Source organism: Podarcis tiliguerta, assembly GCF_965153285.1.
Source record: "Podarcis tiliguerta genome assembly, chromosome: 10".
NCBI lineage: Eukaryota > Metazoa > Chordata > Lepidosauria > Squamata > Lacertidae > Podarcis > Podarcis tiliguerta.
In genome coordinates, this window is record NC_139543.1 from 33,144,158 (window position 1) to 33,164,498 (window position 20,341).

Below are 20,341 nucleotides of genomic sequence, written 5' to 3' on the forward strand. Positions count from 1 at the left end.
CAGTAAGTAGACTAGCGGAGCATTTTTTTCCAGCATTGGAGTTAAACTTTGCATGTTGGTGACACTTTGTATACATGCATCATTTCACCACACAGTCCTTCGGTTTTCCAGCCTCTGGAGAAGTGCCGGGAGCATTCATGCGACACACTTAACATGTTGCGAGAAACAGTTTGGGAAGCTCTGATCCACAAGTTATTCTTAAACCAACTTTGTACTTTCCCACCCCTACCCCCCAGCTTTTGAGAGCCAAGATCATGCAGGAAGGCTTTAATAGCAATTATGCTCTATAGCGGGGGTGGGCTAGTTGAATCAAGAACTGGTCCAGGCCCGGCCCTGCACTGCACCCACCTGATATCACGGGGAGAAGAGGTGGTGCAAAGTTAAAGCCATGTCTCTCCTTTTGCACCCCCAGCCTGAACTGAAAGCTGGGGAGGCAAAAGAATAATTTCTGAGGTGGGTGACAGAGCTGCTTTTTGCTATGAAAGAATAGTAACACTTACTGTGGTGCTTAGATTGGGAACAGCAGATCTCTAGTTTGTCAGGTAGCTGCAGTTTGGCCAAAATGACCAGTGAAAATAGCTTTAACTGTTGTTATTGCATAAGCATTTCTTGCTCTTATTGTATATGCCCTTGGCCTCGATTTGTTAATTATATGGTTGTAAGAACACAGAGTTAAAGAATAATTAGTACTCTGATTTGGGGATCCTTGTTCAGAATTGTGCTGTGCACACAGATGACGTTGAAAGGAGATATGAAGTCATTTCTTTGGCAGCCTAACCATTTATTGTTGAGACATGCATACTTTGTCCTTGCTTCAAAAATTTCAAAATGACCCACATGTACATAAGCATACCAAGCAAACTCGCATGATTAACAAAAGCAAAATAGCATCTTGGCTTGAAATAAGATGTCCATTATCCCAGTTCATACTGCAAAAATAGCAAAGCCCATAGTTCATATATACTTAGATGTCTAAAATCTCTGTAGTGAAGTCTACTATGGAGTAGGGATATGGGAACAAGTTACCAAATGAATAAAATCTGACAAAAATTGTTTTTGTCTATAACACAAGAAACTGTTTAACAAGTGAAACCTTAGTTTCCCTACGCTTTCTAGTTACTGTCCTGTCTGCTTCTTCCCCTGTCCCCAGAAATTAGTGCCTTGGTGAACTGCCTCATCCACAATGTCGAAGATACCCTAGTAAGTGGTTAGAAGTACTGGTCCCTTTGCAGAAGTCTGAATCACAAATGACATTTTTGTTACTGTGTATATTCCAAAATGTCATAACCCTGGCCAATTATAGTTGTAGGGCTAACTCTACAAGCAATTCAGAACATCAGTATTCAAAGAGTAATAACAAGATTTGAGGCTTTCTAGAAGTTACTCCAGACTCTTAATGTTCTCATAACTGCAGTATATATCATAGACTTGGATCTTATAGTAAACTTGAGTTCATAGAGTTCCCCCTGTGCTCCATCCAACCTCTTCCCAAACAGCATGTGCAGCTGAAATGGGACTAGGGAAGGAGAGAGGAGGGAACTTCCTTGTGAGTCAAGCTATGGTCCTGTCCCCCCCCCCCCAGTCTCTCTTTAGGATACCATGAATTAGAATAGCCAGAGCAGAGATCTACTGCAGAAGATACCTCAGTTGCATTTTTAGAAGTTGCTGCCTTTCTGACATCAAGGTAACCTCACATATGTTGTCTGTGAAACTACTGAGATGGACAGTTAACATAGTGCTATGATGACCATTTGCACTAGCCCTGTTCAGGTGTTCATCCCCTATAAAAGGGGCAGAGCAAGGGATGGGTGGTTGTCAGCTTATTGGCCTTAACTCTGCCATTATCCCATCATTCCCTAGAAGGGAACCTGCTATACTTAGTGGAGTAACACCAGGATTCTAAATTATGGACTCCATGAGTAGAGCAGGTTCCTGTTTTAGAAGTTACTTCTCCAGAGTGGAGTAGGCAAGACCAGTGAGCATAATTGGGAAGGTTAATGCCTGAGCAGGGCTACTGCAAATCTACCATGACAGACTTGGCTATAATGGATTAACATGCTTTTTACTCCCAGTCTTCCCATTACCTGATGAAGTGCTTGTTTAGGCATCAAGCAACTCATACCACGCTTCAAATGTTGCAGGCAAAGCAATATATAGATGCAGATCTGTAGGCAGTAGAAACAGGACAATTTTCTCCAGGGGGCCTTTCAACACACAAATCTTCTAAGCAAAAAAGATTTACTGAACCCAATTGACAGTGCATGTAAAAAGTGTGCTTTTAAGGCTTGAGAAAATGCAATACTTTAAGACAAGCAACGGCATAGGACACTAGTTATCAGTTTCACAGTAATTAGTGGCATTTAAGTTGTAACTATAGAACCATTTCAGTGCAATGGCACTAACGAATCATTGAGCATGAACCAGAGCACCAGCTCCCTGCCCATAGCCAAATCCTTTGGGGCCAAAGTTCTTCGCATAACAACCTGCAAGGATAAATAGTAGACTGTCAGTTCAATTCTAGCAGTTGTTTTGGTGAAATAATAAAATCAGGTACTCGAGCAGATTTACAGAACATTTTTAAAAATGAGTTTCTATTGTTTTCCAGGGCAAAATTATTCCTTATACCTATAGAGCTGTCACTTCTGAAAGAAGGAAACTGCTATACAAATCCTTTTGGCTGGTGTAAAATAGTTGTCCCTAACCATCCACAGCAATGATTTAAGATTACTTCCTTAGCTGAAAACCTGATACCTTCAATATTTTCCAACTATCACTTAAATTGACAAAATAGTTATCCACTTAAAGAACAGTTGCAGAATAGATTCCTTTGACCTGTTGACCACCCCTTCCTGGAATCAAACCATATGACTCTTCACCGGAACAAGCAATTTTTATGCCCTTTGCCTTAACCTCTTACCTTTGCAATAGATTTCACCGTCCTTCTCTGTCAGAGTTGTTGATTCAAGGCTTTTCCCACACTTGGCACAGCGAAAGCAGTTTTTGTGCCAAGGCTAGATAGAAAGAGAGCACATTTATTTTAGGCTTCTGTATTGCACCATTAAAAAAATCCAAATCTTTATTTTCAAGTAGCCATTACAAAAAAAAAAAAAAAAAGTTTTCTTCTTAGAGTTATCTTGCTATTCATATGAGCTTGATCTATTAGTAAAAAACACTTAAGTACAAACTCTCTCAAGACTGCAAATCTCTTCCTCCTCAAAGAGATCTACTTGCTCACCTCTTGTAAGAGAGCAAGCTACCCCACTCTTAACAAGTCAAGATTTTATCTACAATTAATGAAACTGAAAAATGTCAGTGATGCTTGGCAAGGTATTTGCAACAATATGCCACCTTACCTTTCCAGCTCCTATTACTTTCTCGGCTGCATACACAGAATCACCACACCTGGAACATTTCTCTGCTCCTCCAAATTTCTGGGCAAACTTTGAAGTATTTGGACTTGTTGTAGGTCGGTGAGAAGGTGCACTAAAATAAAGTAAAGGTGCCCTAGCGTGAATATCCCATTATTTATTATTATTAAATTTGTGTCCTGCCCTTCAATCATAGATCAAAGGACGGTCCACAACATAAAAATACATAATAAAAACAACAGGGGGGAAACCCCACAAACCAATAACCTAGTGCAGATGCATACTAGCCCATAGTTATACTTCTATATGCTGGCTCACTTAACTCTCACAATGCTGTTGTAATGATTTTCCCTCAATTTGCACCTGTAATATGAAAGAGGTTTTTAAAGACAGCCATGTTCGCAAATTATCCCTTAGTTTGAACAATGGCTAGGTTTACAAACATGCACGGCTAAAAATGTGCTTGTCAGGATTTTTGCTCTAAAGTTCACTGGAATTTATAAAAACAACTTTTATCGAAAGCCCACATCAATACAGCCTCATTTGTGCCTGAAGTTCTGGCTATGATAAAGACTGCCACAGTATTCCCTGTATTCTTTAAAATGCAGCCCTTCTACAGATCTGAGTTTCTTTTCGCCTTGTGGCTTGTTTGTCTTTAAAACATATCCCCTGTCATTTAGGGAGGTGCCCTCACCAGCCAAGTATTCTTATCCATTTAGAGGGCCCTGAAAATCCTACTACAATCAATGAGGTTATGGTGGACTGCATCATGGCTTTTCATTTTACAGTGAAGGTGCTCTATAGCCTTGAGAACTATAAATTCATCTGAGGCATAATATCGAGGCTTTGAAGCCTTCATCTGAACAGAAGGAACTGCTCAGCATCCAACATATTGAGACTGTTCAAATGAAATACCAAGCCTTGCTCGCAATTACTACCCGCCCCCAATGCTCCTGGCATACTGGAAGCCATAACTGCTGCTGCTGCTGCTGCTGCTGCTGCTGCTGCTGCTGCTGCTGCTGCACAAGCCAATGTGCACTGGTTTTGATTCAAGAGGAAGCAACTGAAGCCGAGTGCATAAAGAGAAGAGGAAGTGCACGCAAACACAATTCTCATTGTGCCCAAACCATGGTTTGGTGTCACATGTGAATTAGACATTGGTTTGCCCCATCGTATATATTAGGCTGGATATTCATGAGATTCTAAAGTAACATAACATGATTTAAGAGGTGGACCCTTAATTATAAAACACTTACCAATAGAGCCTAGCTGCGTCACTTCCATAATAAACAGCTTTCTGAGAAAACTGAATCACTATTACACACAGAGAACAAACCAGGGTCGACTCATTTCCAGAGATGTTTGTTCCCTGGACAGCTGCTAATAACGAAGGCTTAGTTATATAATCAGAGTGAACTTTACCATTCCACCATTGCTTAGGGACAATACACAATACAGACACGACAAAAGCATGGCTGCAGGCTGTTTCATGTAGGGTCTCACTGCCAGCTGCAGTTACAAGTAGCTGAAGTAGAATGCAAGTTACACTTACTTGTCATGCTTGATGCCCAGCCTCTCCCCTCTGTCCATATTAAGAGTGCCTGCTCCTTGGCCATAGCCATAGCCTTTTGGACCGTACTTCTTTCCATAGCATGATTTGCAGTAGACCTCTTCGTCATGGATGGCTACTGTTGTGCTGTCTAAGTTTTTCCGGCAGACCACTGGAAAAGAAAGAAAGAAAGAATTTACTTCTTCAAAAAACGGATGCCTATTTATTAACAGAAAGGAACATTAAGTGCCAGGGGGGGAAAGTGCCTCTGGTAGTTCTTAAACCTTAGCGGACTACTGGAAAATGAAAAGAGGGGAATGTTTTTGAATTGCTGGATTACATTTTGCTCTACTGAGGGGCTTGTCCCTCCTTCCCATTCTTAATTGTGACATTTACAGAATGGAAGCTTGATGCAGTTTAATTAACAAGGCTGCAAGAGAAGCCAGGAACTGAGGTCAGCAATTTTCCCTCCTGCTTTTTTAAAACAACCAACATGTTTAATTATGCAACAGTTCCCACTTTTACAAAGTATCCATAACTAGAGGCACTAAAAAAAATATTAGTGCACCTTATATGGGTACTCCATTTGAGAGACTTACTGGGAATACTGACCCAACTTAAATCCATGTCCTGAAATACCATTAGTAGCCTATTTCTGCTTTTAAACTTTTAAGTTGCTTGTTCTGTTTCCTGGGAATGAGGCCAGAATTTCTCTGTTAATGAGAAAATATGGGCAGTTCTATATGAGCACTCAGCACAACAGAGTCCACGTGCTCTCCACCATTCACATTCAAGAAGTTTACTTCAGGGCAACATGCTTTAGTTAACACCACTACGACTTGAAAATTCAGTATTATTTTTGCATATCACCAGAAACAGGCAGTTCAGAACTCACCTAGTAAGAAAAATATATATATTGATCCATAAGACTGCAAGAGCTTTTGCATTTAAATGGTCTGTATCAGGACAAAATGTGACATAACAATAGGTGCACAAATGCATCTCCACTCTTATTATTTTTTGCACACTGCAGCCACAGGGGAGTGGCAGTCAAGATCACAGCACAAAGGATTGACGCCAGCACTAGCCATTCCTCACACCCAATGAAAATACAGTAGCCAACTTTTAACTGGCATTGCAAAGGTTACGAAGATAGAAATGCATTTCTGCTCACGTCTCGTCTGCCCATCGCTATTCCACATCAAATGTGACTCAAGCTGCATTGCAGAACTAGATTCTATTGTGTGCGTTTTTGCCTCTTTTTGAAGCAGAGCAGTGCCACACTTTGGGTTTTGACCCCTGTATTCGAATTGTGTAGTGTACAATGTGTTCCATTATTATCTCACAAGACACTGTTTAGTTTCATGAAAAAAATTGTCAGGAAAAATCATGCCTTCTGACTAGGAGGGCTCTTGCCTTTAATCCCAGATTTGTAGAGGCCAAATGAGATAACCAATTCCTTCACAGCTCCTCAGAAACTTATTCCTTCATATTTTCCATGTCCAAGCCTAAACAGGAAGAAGCAATCCTGAACCTAAACTGCAAATAGTTTGAGCTTATTCTGTTACCTTCCCAGCTTTGCTGCTTAGCTCATTGACTTTCTTGCTACCATGAGGTTTGACAGCTGTTATCGACTGCCCTGCTTTTCCTGAAGTGCAGCTACTGAAAATTCCAGGCCCTGCCTCCCCCCACCCAAATTGCTTGTTGCTCTTACTAATTTCATGACATGAGCTTGGGCAAACTACAATCCACATTTAATGTCACAACAATATTGCTCTTCTTTGTGGCAGCTGCATCACAAGGCAGTTATTTGATGCAATCCTTTGCTTAGTATCTAATGAACATGCTTTTTAGTACAAAAATGCAATTCTTCAATAAGCTGTTGGCCTGAAACATAATCGCATAGACTCTGCTCATTTAAGACAATCAACAGCCTCCTGTGCCAAAGCCCAACAGAATTTTGGCTCCACTGTGCTGAAATAGAAAATCAACCAGATCATTCAATTAACTTATTTGGTATGGATGAGGAAGAGAGCCAACTAATGAATTCTCACAAAATGATCTTTAAAATGTAAACTGCTGGAACAACTTACAGTGTGAAACAGGCATTTTTATGGATTAAACTTGGTATTTTGTTAACATGCTTAATCTTAGAATATAAATTCAGCTCAGAGCCAACTGAAATGGTGGCTTTGATTTGAAGTGACCAACGTGCAGCAAAGTGAAAACCTAAACCAGGCATGGGGGACCTGTGGCCCTCCAGATGTTCTGAGACTACAACTCCATTGACCATGCTTCCTGAGGCCAATAGAAGTTGCAGCCCCCACACATCTGGAGGACCATAACCTGCCGACCACTGACCTAAGCCTTTCGTTTGCAAAGATGGTGATATAGCTCAGTCTTGAATCCCACTAATTCCAGTCCTTTTAATACTCTCAGTACTAGACAGAGCTGGTCCACAGAGCAGCTAGAGCAGCTTCTTATTGTTTATGTGCTCAGTTATATGAGACATGCAAGCAGGTCCACTTCCTCTGGTGGTCATGCAGTGTCTGAAAATGCTCTCCTGACAAAGACTACTGCATTCCTCTGCTGAAGATACAGTCCTCTCAAGTCATCCTGGGAAGAAAGGAACTCAAGATTGCTCAAGGCAGCATAGATAGTGCTTGGTATTTTACACTCTTTGTTCCTTGAGGCCATAAGATGTCTGTCTTTGGAGCTGAATAGCAAAAATTATGGTCCTGCTGCTCACAACTTGCATTGCCCATTCACTGTTTCAACTGAAAAGAGTACTTACTACAAAGAAAGCAACATCTGTGGAAGCTTCTCCCGTCACACTGAACTTCTTCTGCATGGTACACTGTTCTGCCACAGGCCCCACACTTGTTGCCACCTCCCCAGTTTGGCATTTTGAGTCTGCAAAAGAGATGCTAGCAATTAGCAACAAGGTAAAGGTTGTGTTTCCACAGCAGGAGCTTTGCTAACATTTGTAGAAAATAACAATAACTTTTCTAGAACAATCTTAATTTTCCCCTCCCAACTTCCACTCCCATCAGTTTTTGTTTTAAGTTTTATTAAGGATTTGTGTGTGTGTTACAAAACAAATGAACAGGGAAGGGTATGTCTATTGTTTCAATTTTCAATTCCTAAGAGTCTTTTTCACAATTCGTTTACATTTAGTGAGAGACACTTTTGTCATAGATATCTTGCTGCTGGGGGGAAGGCGGGGGAGAGAGTTGGGAGTTACAGGCTGGAGTAACTGCAGGCCGAGGTAAATTTTCATACATTTCTCAAAAAGCAAAGCCTTCCTACTAGGTTTAAGGGAACAAATCATTTGTCATGCATAGATTTCTTACAACATCGTAAGAGCATTCCATAGATATTCCGTGTAAGAGAATGATTATAGCAATGTGATGAAAGCAGAGTTGGGAGTATCCACTGGAGTGCAGCAATTGTTCCAGACAACTCCATCATGCTCAGAAAGCAGGGGAGTAACCTCACCCTCATTCACACAACTGGAACCGGAACAGTATGCCCCAGTGCATGTTCTCTCTCACACACACCTATTTTCCAATCAGCAGAGGAAGTGAATATGTGCAGCACCATACCCCACTGGAGGGGTGCAAGGGACAATAGCAAATGGCTCATTCTCCTAAATGTCTCTGGTGCAGGCTCCCTAATCCAACATCATTAAACTCTCCACAGCTCCCTCTTCCATAGAAAAGAGAAGGATGCAAGCTGGAACCATGAGCAGATCCTGAAGGCTCAAAAGAAAATATATTTTGGGGTGGAAAGGAGCAAGGAATGTTATTAAACTCTACTGACCAAGGACACAGATTAGTTTTGAGATAAATGCCTCAAAAACACAAAGCCAGTTTCTATCCTCCAGTGGTGGTTAGCACACAGCAAGAAAGTGTAAAAAGGAAAACAAATATTTTAAAATATTGTAAGCTGCCTGGAGTGGGTATTTGCTTAGAAAGGTGTATCCAAACTTTTAAAATTGGTAAATGGAACATCTCTATGTGGCGAAAAGGTATCTTTGTTTTCCATTTTAACACGCAGCCCAAGAACAAATAAGGAAAAACTAATAAAAGGTGCTTTAAAAAATCTTTTAATATGCCTGTTGAAACACAGTTTCTGCTTGCTTAGCGGGGGCGATGTGGGGCAGAGAAAACACCTGTCCCACTGAACATTTGTCTAGTGGGTGAGAGAGACAACTAGAAGAGTCTAAGTCAAGTGAAGTCCACATTGGAAGCAGCAATTGCCCCCAAGATATCCTGGCCTCAAACTATTGATACTCAATGAAGCTAAACTCCCTCTGAGCCACTGATAAGGCAATCTTGTTTGCCTGTCTTCCATAGGCCTTATTTTTGGAATGGAAAGTTTTTCAATTTCACTTACGACAGTCGTACCTTGGTTGTCGAACGGAATCTGTTCTGGAAGTCTATTGAACTTCTGAAAACGTTCAACAACTAAGACGCAGCTTCTGACTGGCTGCAGGGGCTTCCTGCGCTCAGTTGGAAGCCGTGTAAGCTGCGTTGGACATTCGGGTTCAACGCAAAGAACATTCACAAACCAGTGAACTCACTTCCGGGTTTGCGGCATTCGGAAGCCAAAATGTTCCGAGTTGCAAGGCGTTTGGGATCCAAGGTACGACTGTACTAGATTTTGAAGCTGATTGTGAGGTCTGTTATAATATCATTTCCCCTCTATTACGAATCTTATTTTATTTAATCATGTTAATGACACCATTGTGTCCTTCACAACTTTAACAACTGGTTAAAATTGTCTTTTCTCAAATTAACCTCTCAGTTAGTAAAGCTTCAAGGGGCACAGAATTCCAGTCACCAGAAAATAATGATATCTATCCACGCATCCTTATCTAACAGCGCTTTTTGCTGAGTCACCCATCAACAAATAGCCCTTTGGACAAACCAGACAACGTAAGACAGAAGTTCACAGATGAAATAGCAACTGCCACCACTTCCGTTGATGCTGTTGCTTCAAGAACACATATTGTGTAGCTGAAATACTGGAGCTGCTGCCTTGCAGACAAGGTTGCTCTGACACAGTTCTGTGTGTGTGTGTTGGGTTGGGTCACATTGTGAACCTGGCCCAACTCCTAATGGTTTTGGATTAACCGTGAAAAACAACAGCAGCCATCTCCTTTAAGTGTACAAATAAAAGAATCTTTCTATAAATCATTGCTGTTCTATTAGCTTTTTCAGATAGCTTGAACCCAAGTTCAGCTTAGTTGTTATGGAGAGAGTGACCCAGAAAATCTTACAAAGCAGAGCTGCACAGCTAAGTGACCATTGTATAGAGTAAACCATTCTTGGAATGTAGGAAAAGAAGATTAACGATTAATCCAGATCAGGACATTTTAGTGCATTCCCTACCCAGCAATTACAAGTCGTCTTCTGCATGATCCTAGTAGCTCCACTTTAGGTAGCAACATTAATTTTAACTACTTAGCACATCCCTTTAAGAGTCCTCAAGAGTTTAATACTGCTTTTCCAGGATTTGGCATTATATAATGGTCAAGATGAGGTTGAAACGGTTACTTATGACATATACTGTTATTTTGTCATTCTTGGCACCACTGGAATCTAAAATGTCGGGATTCCATTACATTTATCCAAGGGTTTGGCTGCACTACTATGTAGCAGCTGATATCAATCATAGCAAACAGGACCCTAAGACGGATATAAGCTGCATTCCTTTCTCCAGAACTTTGCAGTATAAGATTCCTTCTCACTTTATAGCATCTCCTAAAGAGTAAACCCACTAGGAACTTAATTTTAACTGGGGTTCTGTTGTTCCTTTGTTGGCAACCAACCTTAATGTGTATGTATAAGTTCATTTCCTTCCACTTTAAAGACCACATACTCTAAGGAATTCACCTTGGCACTGGCAACCTCAAGACTGGATTATTGCTATGTGTTGTACGTGGGGCTTCACTTGGACTAAACCTGGAAGCTGCAGCTGGTGCAGAATGCAGCAGCTAGACTGGGGTACCCCATCAACATCACAGATCCTCTGCTGAAGGAGCTGCACTAGCTGCCAAAATGCTACCAGACACAATTCAAGGTCTTGTTTTTACTATTTAGTGCCCTAAACTTGAGACGAGAATATCTAAGGCATCGTCTTGCCCAAGACACTCCCGCCCAGCAACTGTGCTCCTCAGATAGGATACTGCTGAGAATACCATATGTCTGACACAGAGATTCAATTAGTCTGCACTGGGCTTTTAGCCCCAACTCTCAGGATTCATTTTTCAGCCACAATCAGACGGGCATATAGCATTCTGATATTTAGGCACCTACTGAATACATTTGTTGTTTAGGAAAACTTTCCTTGAGGTGTCACCCAGTTATTTATGAAAGCTCAATTCTCTGTTTTCATGAAATGTTCTTTTTAAGAGTTCGTTGAATTGGTTTTATTGTGCGTCTGTATTTTATTCTGTATTTTACCCTCTACGTTGCTTCAATGGTTTTATGCCATAAAGTGGTGTACAAATGTGTACAATAATAGTAACAGTAATGGACCCAGAAATAGCAAAGAAATGGCAACTGCCTGGTCTGGCTATTTCTCTTTCCCATAAAAACAATTCTCCATGAGTAGGCTGGCCCTGCTTTTTCATTCCACAAACAGAGCAAGTCATCAGAACAAGATTGCACTGGGAAACTTTTGCATTTATATTTGCACGCATATAAGCACATGTTGCAAGTGTAACATCATTTGATGCACTGACGCAGCCTCTCAGAACTACACAACCGCTATACAATATGTCTGCACTAGTGTAAATACTCATTTTGGTACAGAAGAGGAAATAATGGTGTTGAACCAATTTTATCAACAGATGTCAGGAGAGTTGACTTCTAATAAGCAGCTGAGGGCACTTGGTCAACATTCATTATTAACACCAATATCTGTACTTGGGCTTTACATTCAAGATGAATGTGCTTAATATACATCCAGATTTGGTTTACTATAGTAATTGTTTCCACTTCTGATGTGCCCTCAGCTAGTAATGGCATGCCCATAACGTATTTAAGAACACTGCAGTAAACCTTTCCATGATGTGGAGCCAATTGTGCTCTGCAGCATGGAGTTCTAAGCTACCATTCTTCAAATCCTTTCCCTAACAATACAGTGCTTTGATACACCTGTCAAGCAGTATTCAATAATGCCACCTACCTCGCTGCCTAGCAGTCTCCCTGCCTGAACTGACAGAACTGGTCTCAGAGGCGATGTTGAGGACTCCCAGACTGCTAGTTTTGGAGGACTTCAACATCCATGCCAAGGTGGCTGGCTCTGGGGTGGCTGCCATGATGACCATGGGGCTGTCCCAACATGCCATTGGCCACTGCATGTAAGAGGCAACACTCTGGACCTTATTTTCTCTGCTGGGCAGAAAGAGGGTGCTATTGATATCACAATCACTTGTCATGGTCACATCACTTCCTGTTGAGATTTAGGCTTCCAGCACCTTTTCCCTTCTGCATAGGCCTAATGGGATGGTCCACCCTTCAGAGGCTGATGGATCCAATGGGTTTCCAGACAGCTCTGGGGAATTTTATGGCTGCTATGATTTGCACTCCTGTCAAAGTGCTGGCTGATCTCTGGTACATTCAAATGGCTTGGGCTGTTGTCATGATCACTCCTGAGCAACTTCTCCTGCTTTGGCTCCTTAGTATACTCCAGAGCTTCAGGCAATGAGACAAGCTGGAAGATAGCTTGAACACAGATGGAGGAAAACTCCAGTCGAATGCAATCTAACACTGGTGTGGACTCATCATCAAACCTACTTAGTTGCAAGTGAAAGCAGCAAACTATGCCGTCCACCAGAGCTTTTCCAGGTAGTATGGGGCCTTTTATAGTCTGGTCCGAAGGAGGTGGTAGAACAGATGGTAGTTCGCTGTCACTTGTTTGCAAAGCATTTTAAGGATAAAATCACTTGCATCCGCCTGGACCTTGACTCCAATGTTCCAATCTTAAGAGGTGTCCAGAGCACTGTCTAGTTTGGTTATGTTGGATGAGTTTCAGTAAGGATGGATAAGGTGCTTGGGATCAGTCAGCCTCTTGGCTGATAAAAACTAGTAGGGAGGAGTCAGCTGACTAGGCCAAGGAGATTATTAATGCTTCCTGGTGAGACAAGGGGCCCTTGCCTGCTTGAAGGAGGCAGTGGTAAAAGCAGTCCTCAAAAAACCCTCGTTCAGTTTGGAAAATCTAATTACTAGCCAACTGCCAATCTCCCCTTCTTGCAACGGTTTCCCATTTGTGGAATGCTCTCCCCAGGGAGGCTTGCCTGGTACCTTAGTTACGTATTTTTAGGTGCCAGGCAAAAGCATTCTTCTTCTCTCCTGTCTTTGGCTAATTAAACTGGGTGGGTATTATTTCTATTTGTCAGCATGTTTTATATTTTTGTGTTTTTGTATTGTAAACCACCCTATGATTCTCAGATGAGGGTTGGTACAGAAAATTAACTAAATAATAAATAATAATGCAGGTCTACAAGAAGGCGGCACTCACAAACCACTTGCAGGAGAGACTTTGGAAACCACCAAGCGGTCCATCTTGGAACACAACTTGCTCCATTTGAAAAACCTCTCTCTACAGAAAAGATCTATTGTGGATTACAACTCTAGAACTATTCTGAAATTCCTAGTGAGCAGAAAGTGTCTGCTAGTGCAGTTGCATTGAGCAGTACATATGATTTGGGAACAAGAAGTCAGCTTTGGCAAAGAGTTCAGTAGGAGATCTTCAGCAAGTTGGCATTTCTCAAGGCTAAACTAGATGCAACCTTACTTGAACAACTGCAATTAACATGCATATTTAATGGAAAGATAAGTAGCAGCTGCAAGATCAGGACCAAGATTACAGGGTGCATTTAAAAAAACACACAACAACCTCGCTTTATGCTGTCATTCTGAGGAATACCTCCCTGGCCTCATGAAGCTACTATTTTTTCCCCCAAGGAGGAAGCTTCCATTGCTAATTTCAGAAAGTGGAACCAGCATTGCTAGTGGTCATTGAGAGCTTTATTCTCAATGAATTTGTCTTATGTATTTACCATTTCAATGCCAGTTCTCCCAGCTTGGAGGGATGTACTATTTGCTGTGCTAGAAAATAATAACCCTGTCTAACTCCTTACAGATTCTAGATCTCAGTAATTCTAGTAGTCCCCACACATTTGATTCTGTTTGTCCATACAATATTGTGGTGCTACTATGTCTGTTTTTGTTATTTTAATTTGTGGCATCTAATTTTGCATTGTAAACTGCCTTGGGTGTGACAGAAGGCAAGGTAAAAATGCTTAAAACAAAATATGTAAACATATTAATTGTTAAACTTTAAAAGTGTTAGAGTAACTTTAAGAGTACTAATCCAACAGCAGCCACAGAGCAGGCAATCTAGGCTAGAAAATAATCTACACTGTTCTACAGGATAGTATCCAGGCTGTTAAACAAGTTTGAAGAATCAGGCATGACAGAGCCAAGGAATTATGCAACTACCTTCAAGGGCCAATGGGATTCAGTTTTCCATTTCCATCCTCCTGACTCTTGCAGTTCATGACAGAACCTGTTCTAGGTGTTGAAGAAATAAAAATCTGTTGCAAAAATTGGGGAGTTTTCCCCCCCCCGTAAGCAATTATGGGGTTATAAACCCAAAAGCCATAACTCTTGCATCTATTATTATCTGTTATAATATTTTGTACCACCGCTCTTCAGTCAAAAAGCAATTTGGAGCTGCTTACAACTCCAATTTCAAACAGAACCCAAAGAAAATGGTTTAAAAGTGTGGAGGAAGGGGCATTGCATGAAGTTTACCAAATCCTTGCAGCGAGGGAGACAGTTATGCATTTTGTCTCTCATAAAAGGGCTTCTTGAAAAGCAGAATACCGTATACTGGCCAAGATTACTACTACAATGGCATATAGCCAATAAACATTTATACATTCTAAATTCTATATATCCAGACACTGGAATAAAAAGTCTCCAGAGTCACCTACTTTAAATGGATTTTGCAGCTATTCTGTTCCACTTTTTATGTCAACAGCTGTACACTCATTTTTAGAAGACTAAAAACCTGCCACTAGCATATCTTCAACCTGGCAGTAGCTAATTTTGGGGTCAAGACAATTAACAAGCAGGTGACTTGAACTTGCTGTCAGGGCATGTGACTTGCAACTAAATCCCATTACCTGCAGCATTTAGCTTTGCACTAAGGGGTTTATGACACGTAGCTGGTCTTTTCCTAATTAATCCATGCCTATTAAAAGAGCCATTTCACAAACTTGGAAAAACAAACTGCCCAAAGATTGTTCAACAGGATCTATAAATGAAGCAGAATACCTACAGCGCAACATGGATATTTACCAAGCAGTAATTTCTTCCATTATAGATTAGTATGCAGGGCCAACCTGAATAAGCTTTTAAGAATTGCTTTATTAACAGGATAGCAGCCAACTATCCATAGGTAGCTGTATGTCCCCAAGAGACTCTACCCAATGCACGTTAAAGGGAAACAGTTTCCAGACACACTGCTCGCTCACATCACTAGACTTAGCAGCATCATTTAGAAACAAGAAGTGCGCTGAGTAGCTTTCCTGCTTCCTCACCAATAAGCCACTTTGTGGCAGTTACTTTACAAATGAGCACAGGGAGCTGGGAAACAGAGCAGCTGCCAGGCAAGAGTTAAACAAATTCCTTTAACCTCATTATCTCACCCCACCCGAAGTTCCCAGTGAAACTTTTCCAAAAGGTGCTCAGGAGCAGAAGAAAAGGCTGCCATAAAATGGGTTCAATTCTGAAACGTTCACCTTTCCAGAAACACTGGGCCCTGCTGGGCGCTATATGCTAAGCTTTGAGAGAAGCACAGCTTACAGCTAGGTTAAGACCCGGCTTCCATGAACTGCGATGGCTGCGCAAAGTGGGGAGAAGTGGCAGGAGAAGGGAGAAGATAAAATTGCCTCTGACTAGGGTTATGACCCGTCCATTCCAAGAGAGCCCACGAAAACACGGGAATACACTGAACCCAACTCGCTTCTCCGAGCATGTGCAGAGATTTATACTCTTCTTTCCCCCCCCGCAGAAGAGCAGCAAGAGCATCCACACGCGCGGAGCAACAGAGCCGGGCGTCCCAGCTCCAGGGGTCGTGGATATGCCCACCGTCAGGAGATTTCCAGCCGCTTTGGACGCCCGCTTCCGAAAGAGATGGAAACCCAGGGGCGCCAGCCCAGCGTGGCCCGCGCCCCCGTTAAAAACCTAGGAAAGCGAAGCGCCCAGCCTGGGCAGAAAGGCGAGACTGTGGAGGACGAACACAAAAGGGGAACAAAATCAAGCCAGCCGCTGAGGAAGCGCCGCCGCCGCGTCTTACCTGGGCGCGCGGCCACCAGCTGCTTCGGAAGCTCTTTCTCCCAGGGCTCCCCACCAACTCCGCCACAAGTGCGACAAGCGCGCGCCCCGCAGAAGCCAGCCGGGTTTCCCCTGCAGCTGTTTATAGCGTCCCACAAGGGGGCGGTGCTGCGACGGAGCGTAGCCGGGCAAGCCCCTTCCCTCTGGGCCGCCCTTTCTCTTTCCGCGAGGCCCCGCCCTGCGCGTTCAAGCGGCCGACGCCTAGGACCACGGCGCGCCCTCGTCCCAAAGGGCAGCCTTCCCTCGCTCGCTCCCGCTTCGCTTACCCCGCGCGCGAGCGTTCTGACGCCCCTCAACTGTTCACACGTTCCGGCGGCGGCGCCGCAGACATCGTCCGCCCATTAGAAATAGGCCTTTGATGTTGTCCCCTTTTACAGTACAGACTGGGGGGGAGGGCTGAGGAGGCTCAACATGCATTGCTTTCCAAAACAGAGCCTTTCCTGAAGACCCAGACTTCTGTATATTATAAAGGTCCCCATAAAATAAAAAAATGTACTGTGTCTAGTAGTCGGAATTTGTGTGTTTGGTGGGGGGGGGGGTGTTTTTCCTGCTGGACAAGGAAAACAATGCGCTCTTCTCCATTTGAGTGTTGACTGCACGCTGGAAATAAATACAGTATTCGAATTTGTGGCTCAGCTTGGAATGTCTTTTTTCTTTGGTACGGCTTACAGCTTAAAAAGTAAAATCATTAATACAGACAAAAATGTTCTTCCTTCATCTGACATCCATCAGGTGTCTCAAAACTATGGAGGTACCTTTCTACTCAAATATCAGAAGACGAGTCAAATGTGTTTCTTGGGGGCAAGCAAGTGACAGCAGGAGAAATATATTGCCTTCTGAGCCCTGCTTGTGGCCTTTCTGAAAGGACGGGGTTGGTCATTGTGGCAAGCACTGTGCTGGACTATTGTTCTTATTATCGTATATTTACAATATTTGTACGCTGCCTTAAAACATAACGCTCTCTGAGCAACTTGTGTAACAGTTGAATTGCAAAACAAATGTAACTAGATGAGACCTAGGAAGATGCCTTATGGCTAATGCCAAGACAGACCATTCTCCTGTTGGGCCAGCTTCACCTACACTGACTGGCAGCAGCTCTCCAACTTCTCTCTTAGTCCTGTGGAGATGCTTGGGATTGAACCTGAGATCTTCTGCAGGCAAAGTGGATTCTCTACTTTGCCTTTGGTCTGAGATGGCAGATTGTTATGTCCCTGTTTCAGTATAGCAGTGTTCTTAATGCTTGTGCCCTCTAAACATTTTGGACTATAACTTCCCTCAGTCCCTGTCAGCTTGACCACAGTTCAAAATCTGGATGACACCGGGTTGGAAAAGGTTTCTTTAGAGTCTAGCACCTGTTCTGAAAAGCAAGATTTGGGAGACAAAGAAAAAACCTTACACCCCAGAGAGCTACTGCTGACTGAAGTATATATTCCGGGGCAAGGTGGATGTGGACCAATAACTGGATGCACCAGAAGTGGTGGGCTTTACAAACCCTGTGCTTGGGAAATGCCACTGTGATGTGGTTAAGAGTGGTACTCATAATCTGGGGAACCGGGTTCGCGTCTCCGCTCCTCCACATGAAGCTGCTGGGTGACCTTGGGCTAGTCACACTTCTCTGAAGTCTCTCAGCCCCACTCACCTCACAGAGTGTTTGTTGTGGGGGAGGAAGGGAAGGGAGAATGTTAGCCGTGTTGCGACTCCTTCGGGTAGCGATAAAGCGGGATATCAAATCCAAACTCCTCCTCCTCCTCTTCTTCTTCTTCTTCTTCTTCTTCTTCTTCTTCTTCTTCTTCTTCTAGCACAGTGCTTCCAAAGCACCTCACAACCAGCTGGTTGTCAAATGTTTGAGTGCTCTGCAGCACCAAGCACAGTGCTTTCCAAAGTGCCCAAAAATCAGCACTTAGGAAGTAGGGTCTACAAAGACCCTTTCAACCAAACCAGGCCCTTACCTGCCCCACACCTGATATCATATGTCAGGTTTAGGGCAGGTAGGTGTGGTTTGGTCAAAATGGCCATGCAAGCCAAATGGAGAGGCCGGTGGGCCACGGGCTGTTCCCCACCTATAGTTTAGAGGTTGAATTTCCCTAGTTGTAATATCCAAGTTGAGTGCTCATCCAGCTCTTTGAAAAACATAAAGATAAATATTCTTGTCCTTTCCCCAAGAACAATGCCCTACCATTTTGTGAACATTTTCTTTTTGAAATTTCTATGTAGGCTGGGTCTTTGCACAGCAGCAAATTAATTTAAGAATTAATTGAATAAAAAGAATTAGATCAGGAATGTGGCTCCTCCTCCCGTGCCACTTCTACACAGTAAGACTAGCTGCCCTGCAGCTAGACTTATCTTCTTGATATACTAAAAAGCCCTAATTCAGTCTGTAGAGGGTGGTGCCAAATGAACTTCTGAGGATCAGTCTTTGTATCAGCTGAGTATTTCTAAACACAAAGCTCATTTTGTTTTATTTTGTCACACAGGCATAACTTCTTAATAATGCCGCAATAGAAAACTATTGTCTTCCGTTGAAGGTAACGATTTTCATACAAAAATGTAATTGCTCTAAGTGAAGGATTGTTATTTATTGGGGGGGGGGGAGCTGAATTGCAGAAACCAAATAATCACATTTATGTAGACAATGAATGGATTGGTGTATAAAAGGCATATGGATAATAAGGATGAAAGCTAATATGCTTTTCATTCTGAATTATTTGTGTGTGTGTGTGTTCTATGCACACGGGAAGCTGCTGAAGAAGCTGTTTTGTTTCCTATTTGTGATACATTTAAGGGACAGGTACAAAATTAATGGCAGTATTTGAGTATAAATCTCAAGTCAGAGTAAAATCCACATCACTTGTCCTGCTGTGGAAAGATGAAAATATCAAGAACCCTGGTAAATTTATACCTGCAGCCTCTTTGGTTTCCCACCTAGAAGCAACTGTTGCTGGCCTGCCCACTTCCATTGCGGAATTTGGCAGAATAGACCCATTTTCGTAGGATGATGAGTTGCTGGCCATGTACACACTGTACCTTTAAAGCACATTCCCCACCCCCCAAAAATAATAATTCTGGGCACTGTAGTTTACCCTTCACAGAGTTACAATTCCAAGCAACGCTTAACTACAGTGCACATAATCATTTGAGGGAAGTAATGTGTTTTCATATGCTTTTAAAGCTATAGTGCACACACAGCCACTGAAAGTTACCCCAACCATCTATCAAAGGGAAGAGGAGCAGAATCACTTGCTTTTTTGTGACCACCAGCTTGGTGTGCTCCAGGCACTGTCTGGTGCATCGGCAGCCCTAAGTCAAATTCCTCAGCTGGTATCACCACAGCTCTAGGTTCAGCAGTCTCCTACTCCTACTCTCAGCTTAAGGCCAAGGCCATGGCAAGTAAACATCATAAAAGCCTCTAAATTCTGGGACAGTGCTGTGAAGAACCTCTGTTTTAATTCCACATCTAGGTGACTACAAAAAGGCAATGCCTCAATGGTAACTAAAGGTCTCTAGCATGGACACAACCTTGTTAAAACCAAGGCAATTACATGCATTGGAGTAATTTCAAACCTGTTATCGGCTCCGGAGTTCTCCAGGTTGATTTACAAACTTCTTTCAATTAATATGGTCCTCTTTATATCCTAGCATCCATCACACAGAGTACAGTAAAATTAAAAATGTGACAAAAGAAGACTGGCCAGTAGACTGGGCTAAATAACAATCTTAAAGGTGAATTAAGATTGTCGGTAATTACACTCACATCCTCATGAAGAACAGAGCTGCTTGTTAAATGTATTGAGTACAAGGTTAAAGAAAAAATATTTCAGCAACTTAGGAAGCATGTTTAGAAAGATGAAATCTTTTTTAAATTCTTTTTTTAAATATTTGCCCGTAGTTTAAACTCCACTTGAGATGCTAGTAGGTTTATCTAAGAAGGTGAGAGCAGCATGCAATTTATATGTAATCCTAAATGCAATTAGAGAAACAATGTGTCGTGCAGACCGCAGGTAAAGATG

The 20,341-nt window shown here is 42.4% G+C and overlaps 1 protein-coding gene across 1 annotated transcript; it reads right to left on the bottom strand.

Annotated features, from left to right (window-relative positions):
* Positions 1-760: 760 nt before the first annotated feature.
* On the bottom strand, positions 761-16,792 carry CSRP2 (cysteine and glycine rich protein 2). The gene is made up of 6 exons (XM_083400478.1): positions 16,297-16,792; positions 7,712-7,830; positions 4,921-5,089; positions 3,354-3,483; positions 2,918-3,011; positions 761-2,483 (listed from the first exon to the last, which is right to left on the bottom strand). Exons 2-6 carry the CDS (start codon positions 7,821-7,823, stop codon positions 2,407-2,409), a joined length of 582 nt encoding a protein of 193 aa, XP_083256604.1. The 5' UTR covers positions 7,824-7,830; positions 16,297-16,792; the 3' UTR covers positions 761-2,406.
* Between the last annotated feature and the right edge of the window lie 3,549 nt (positions 16,793-20,341).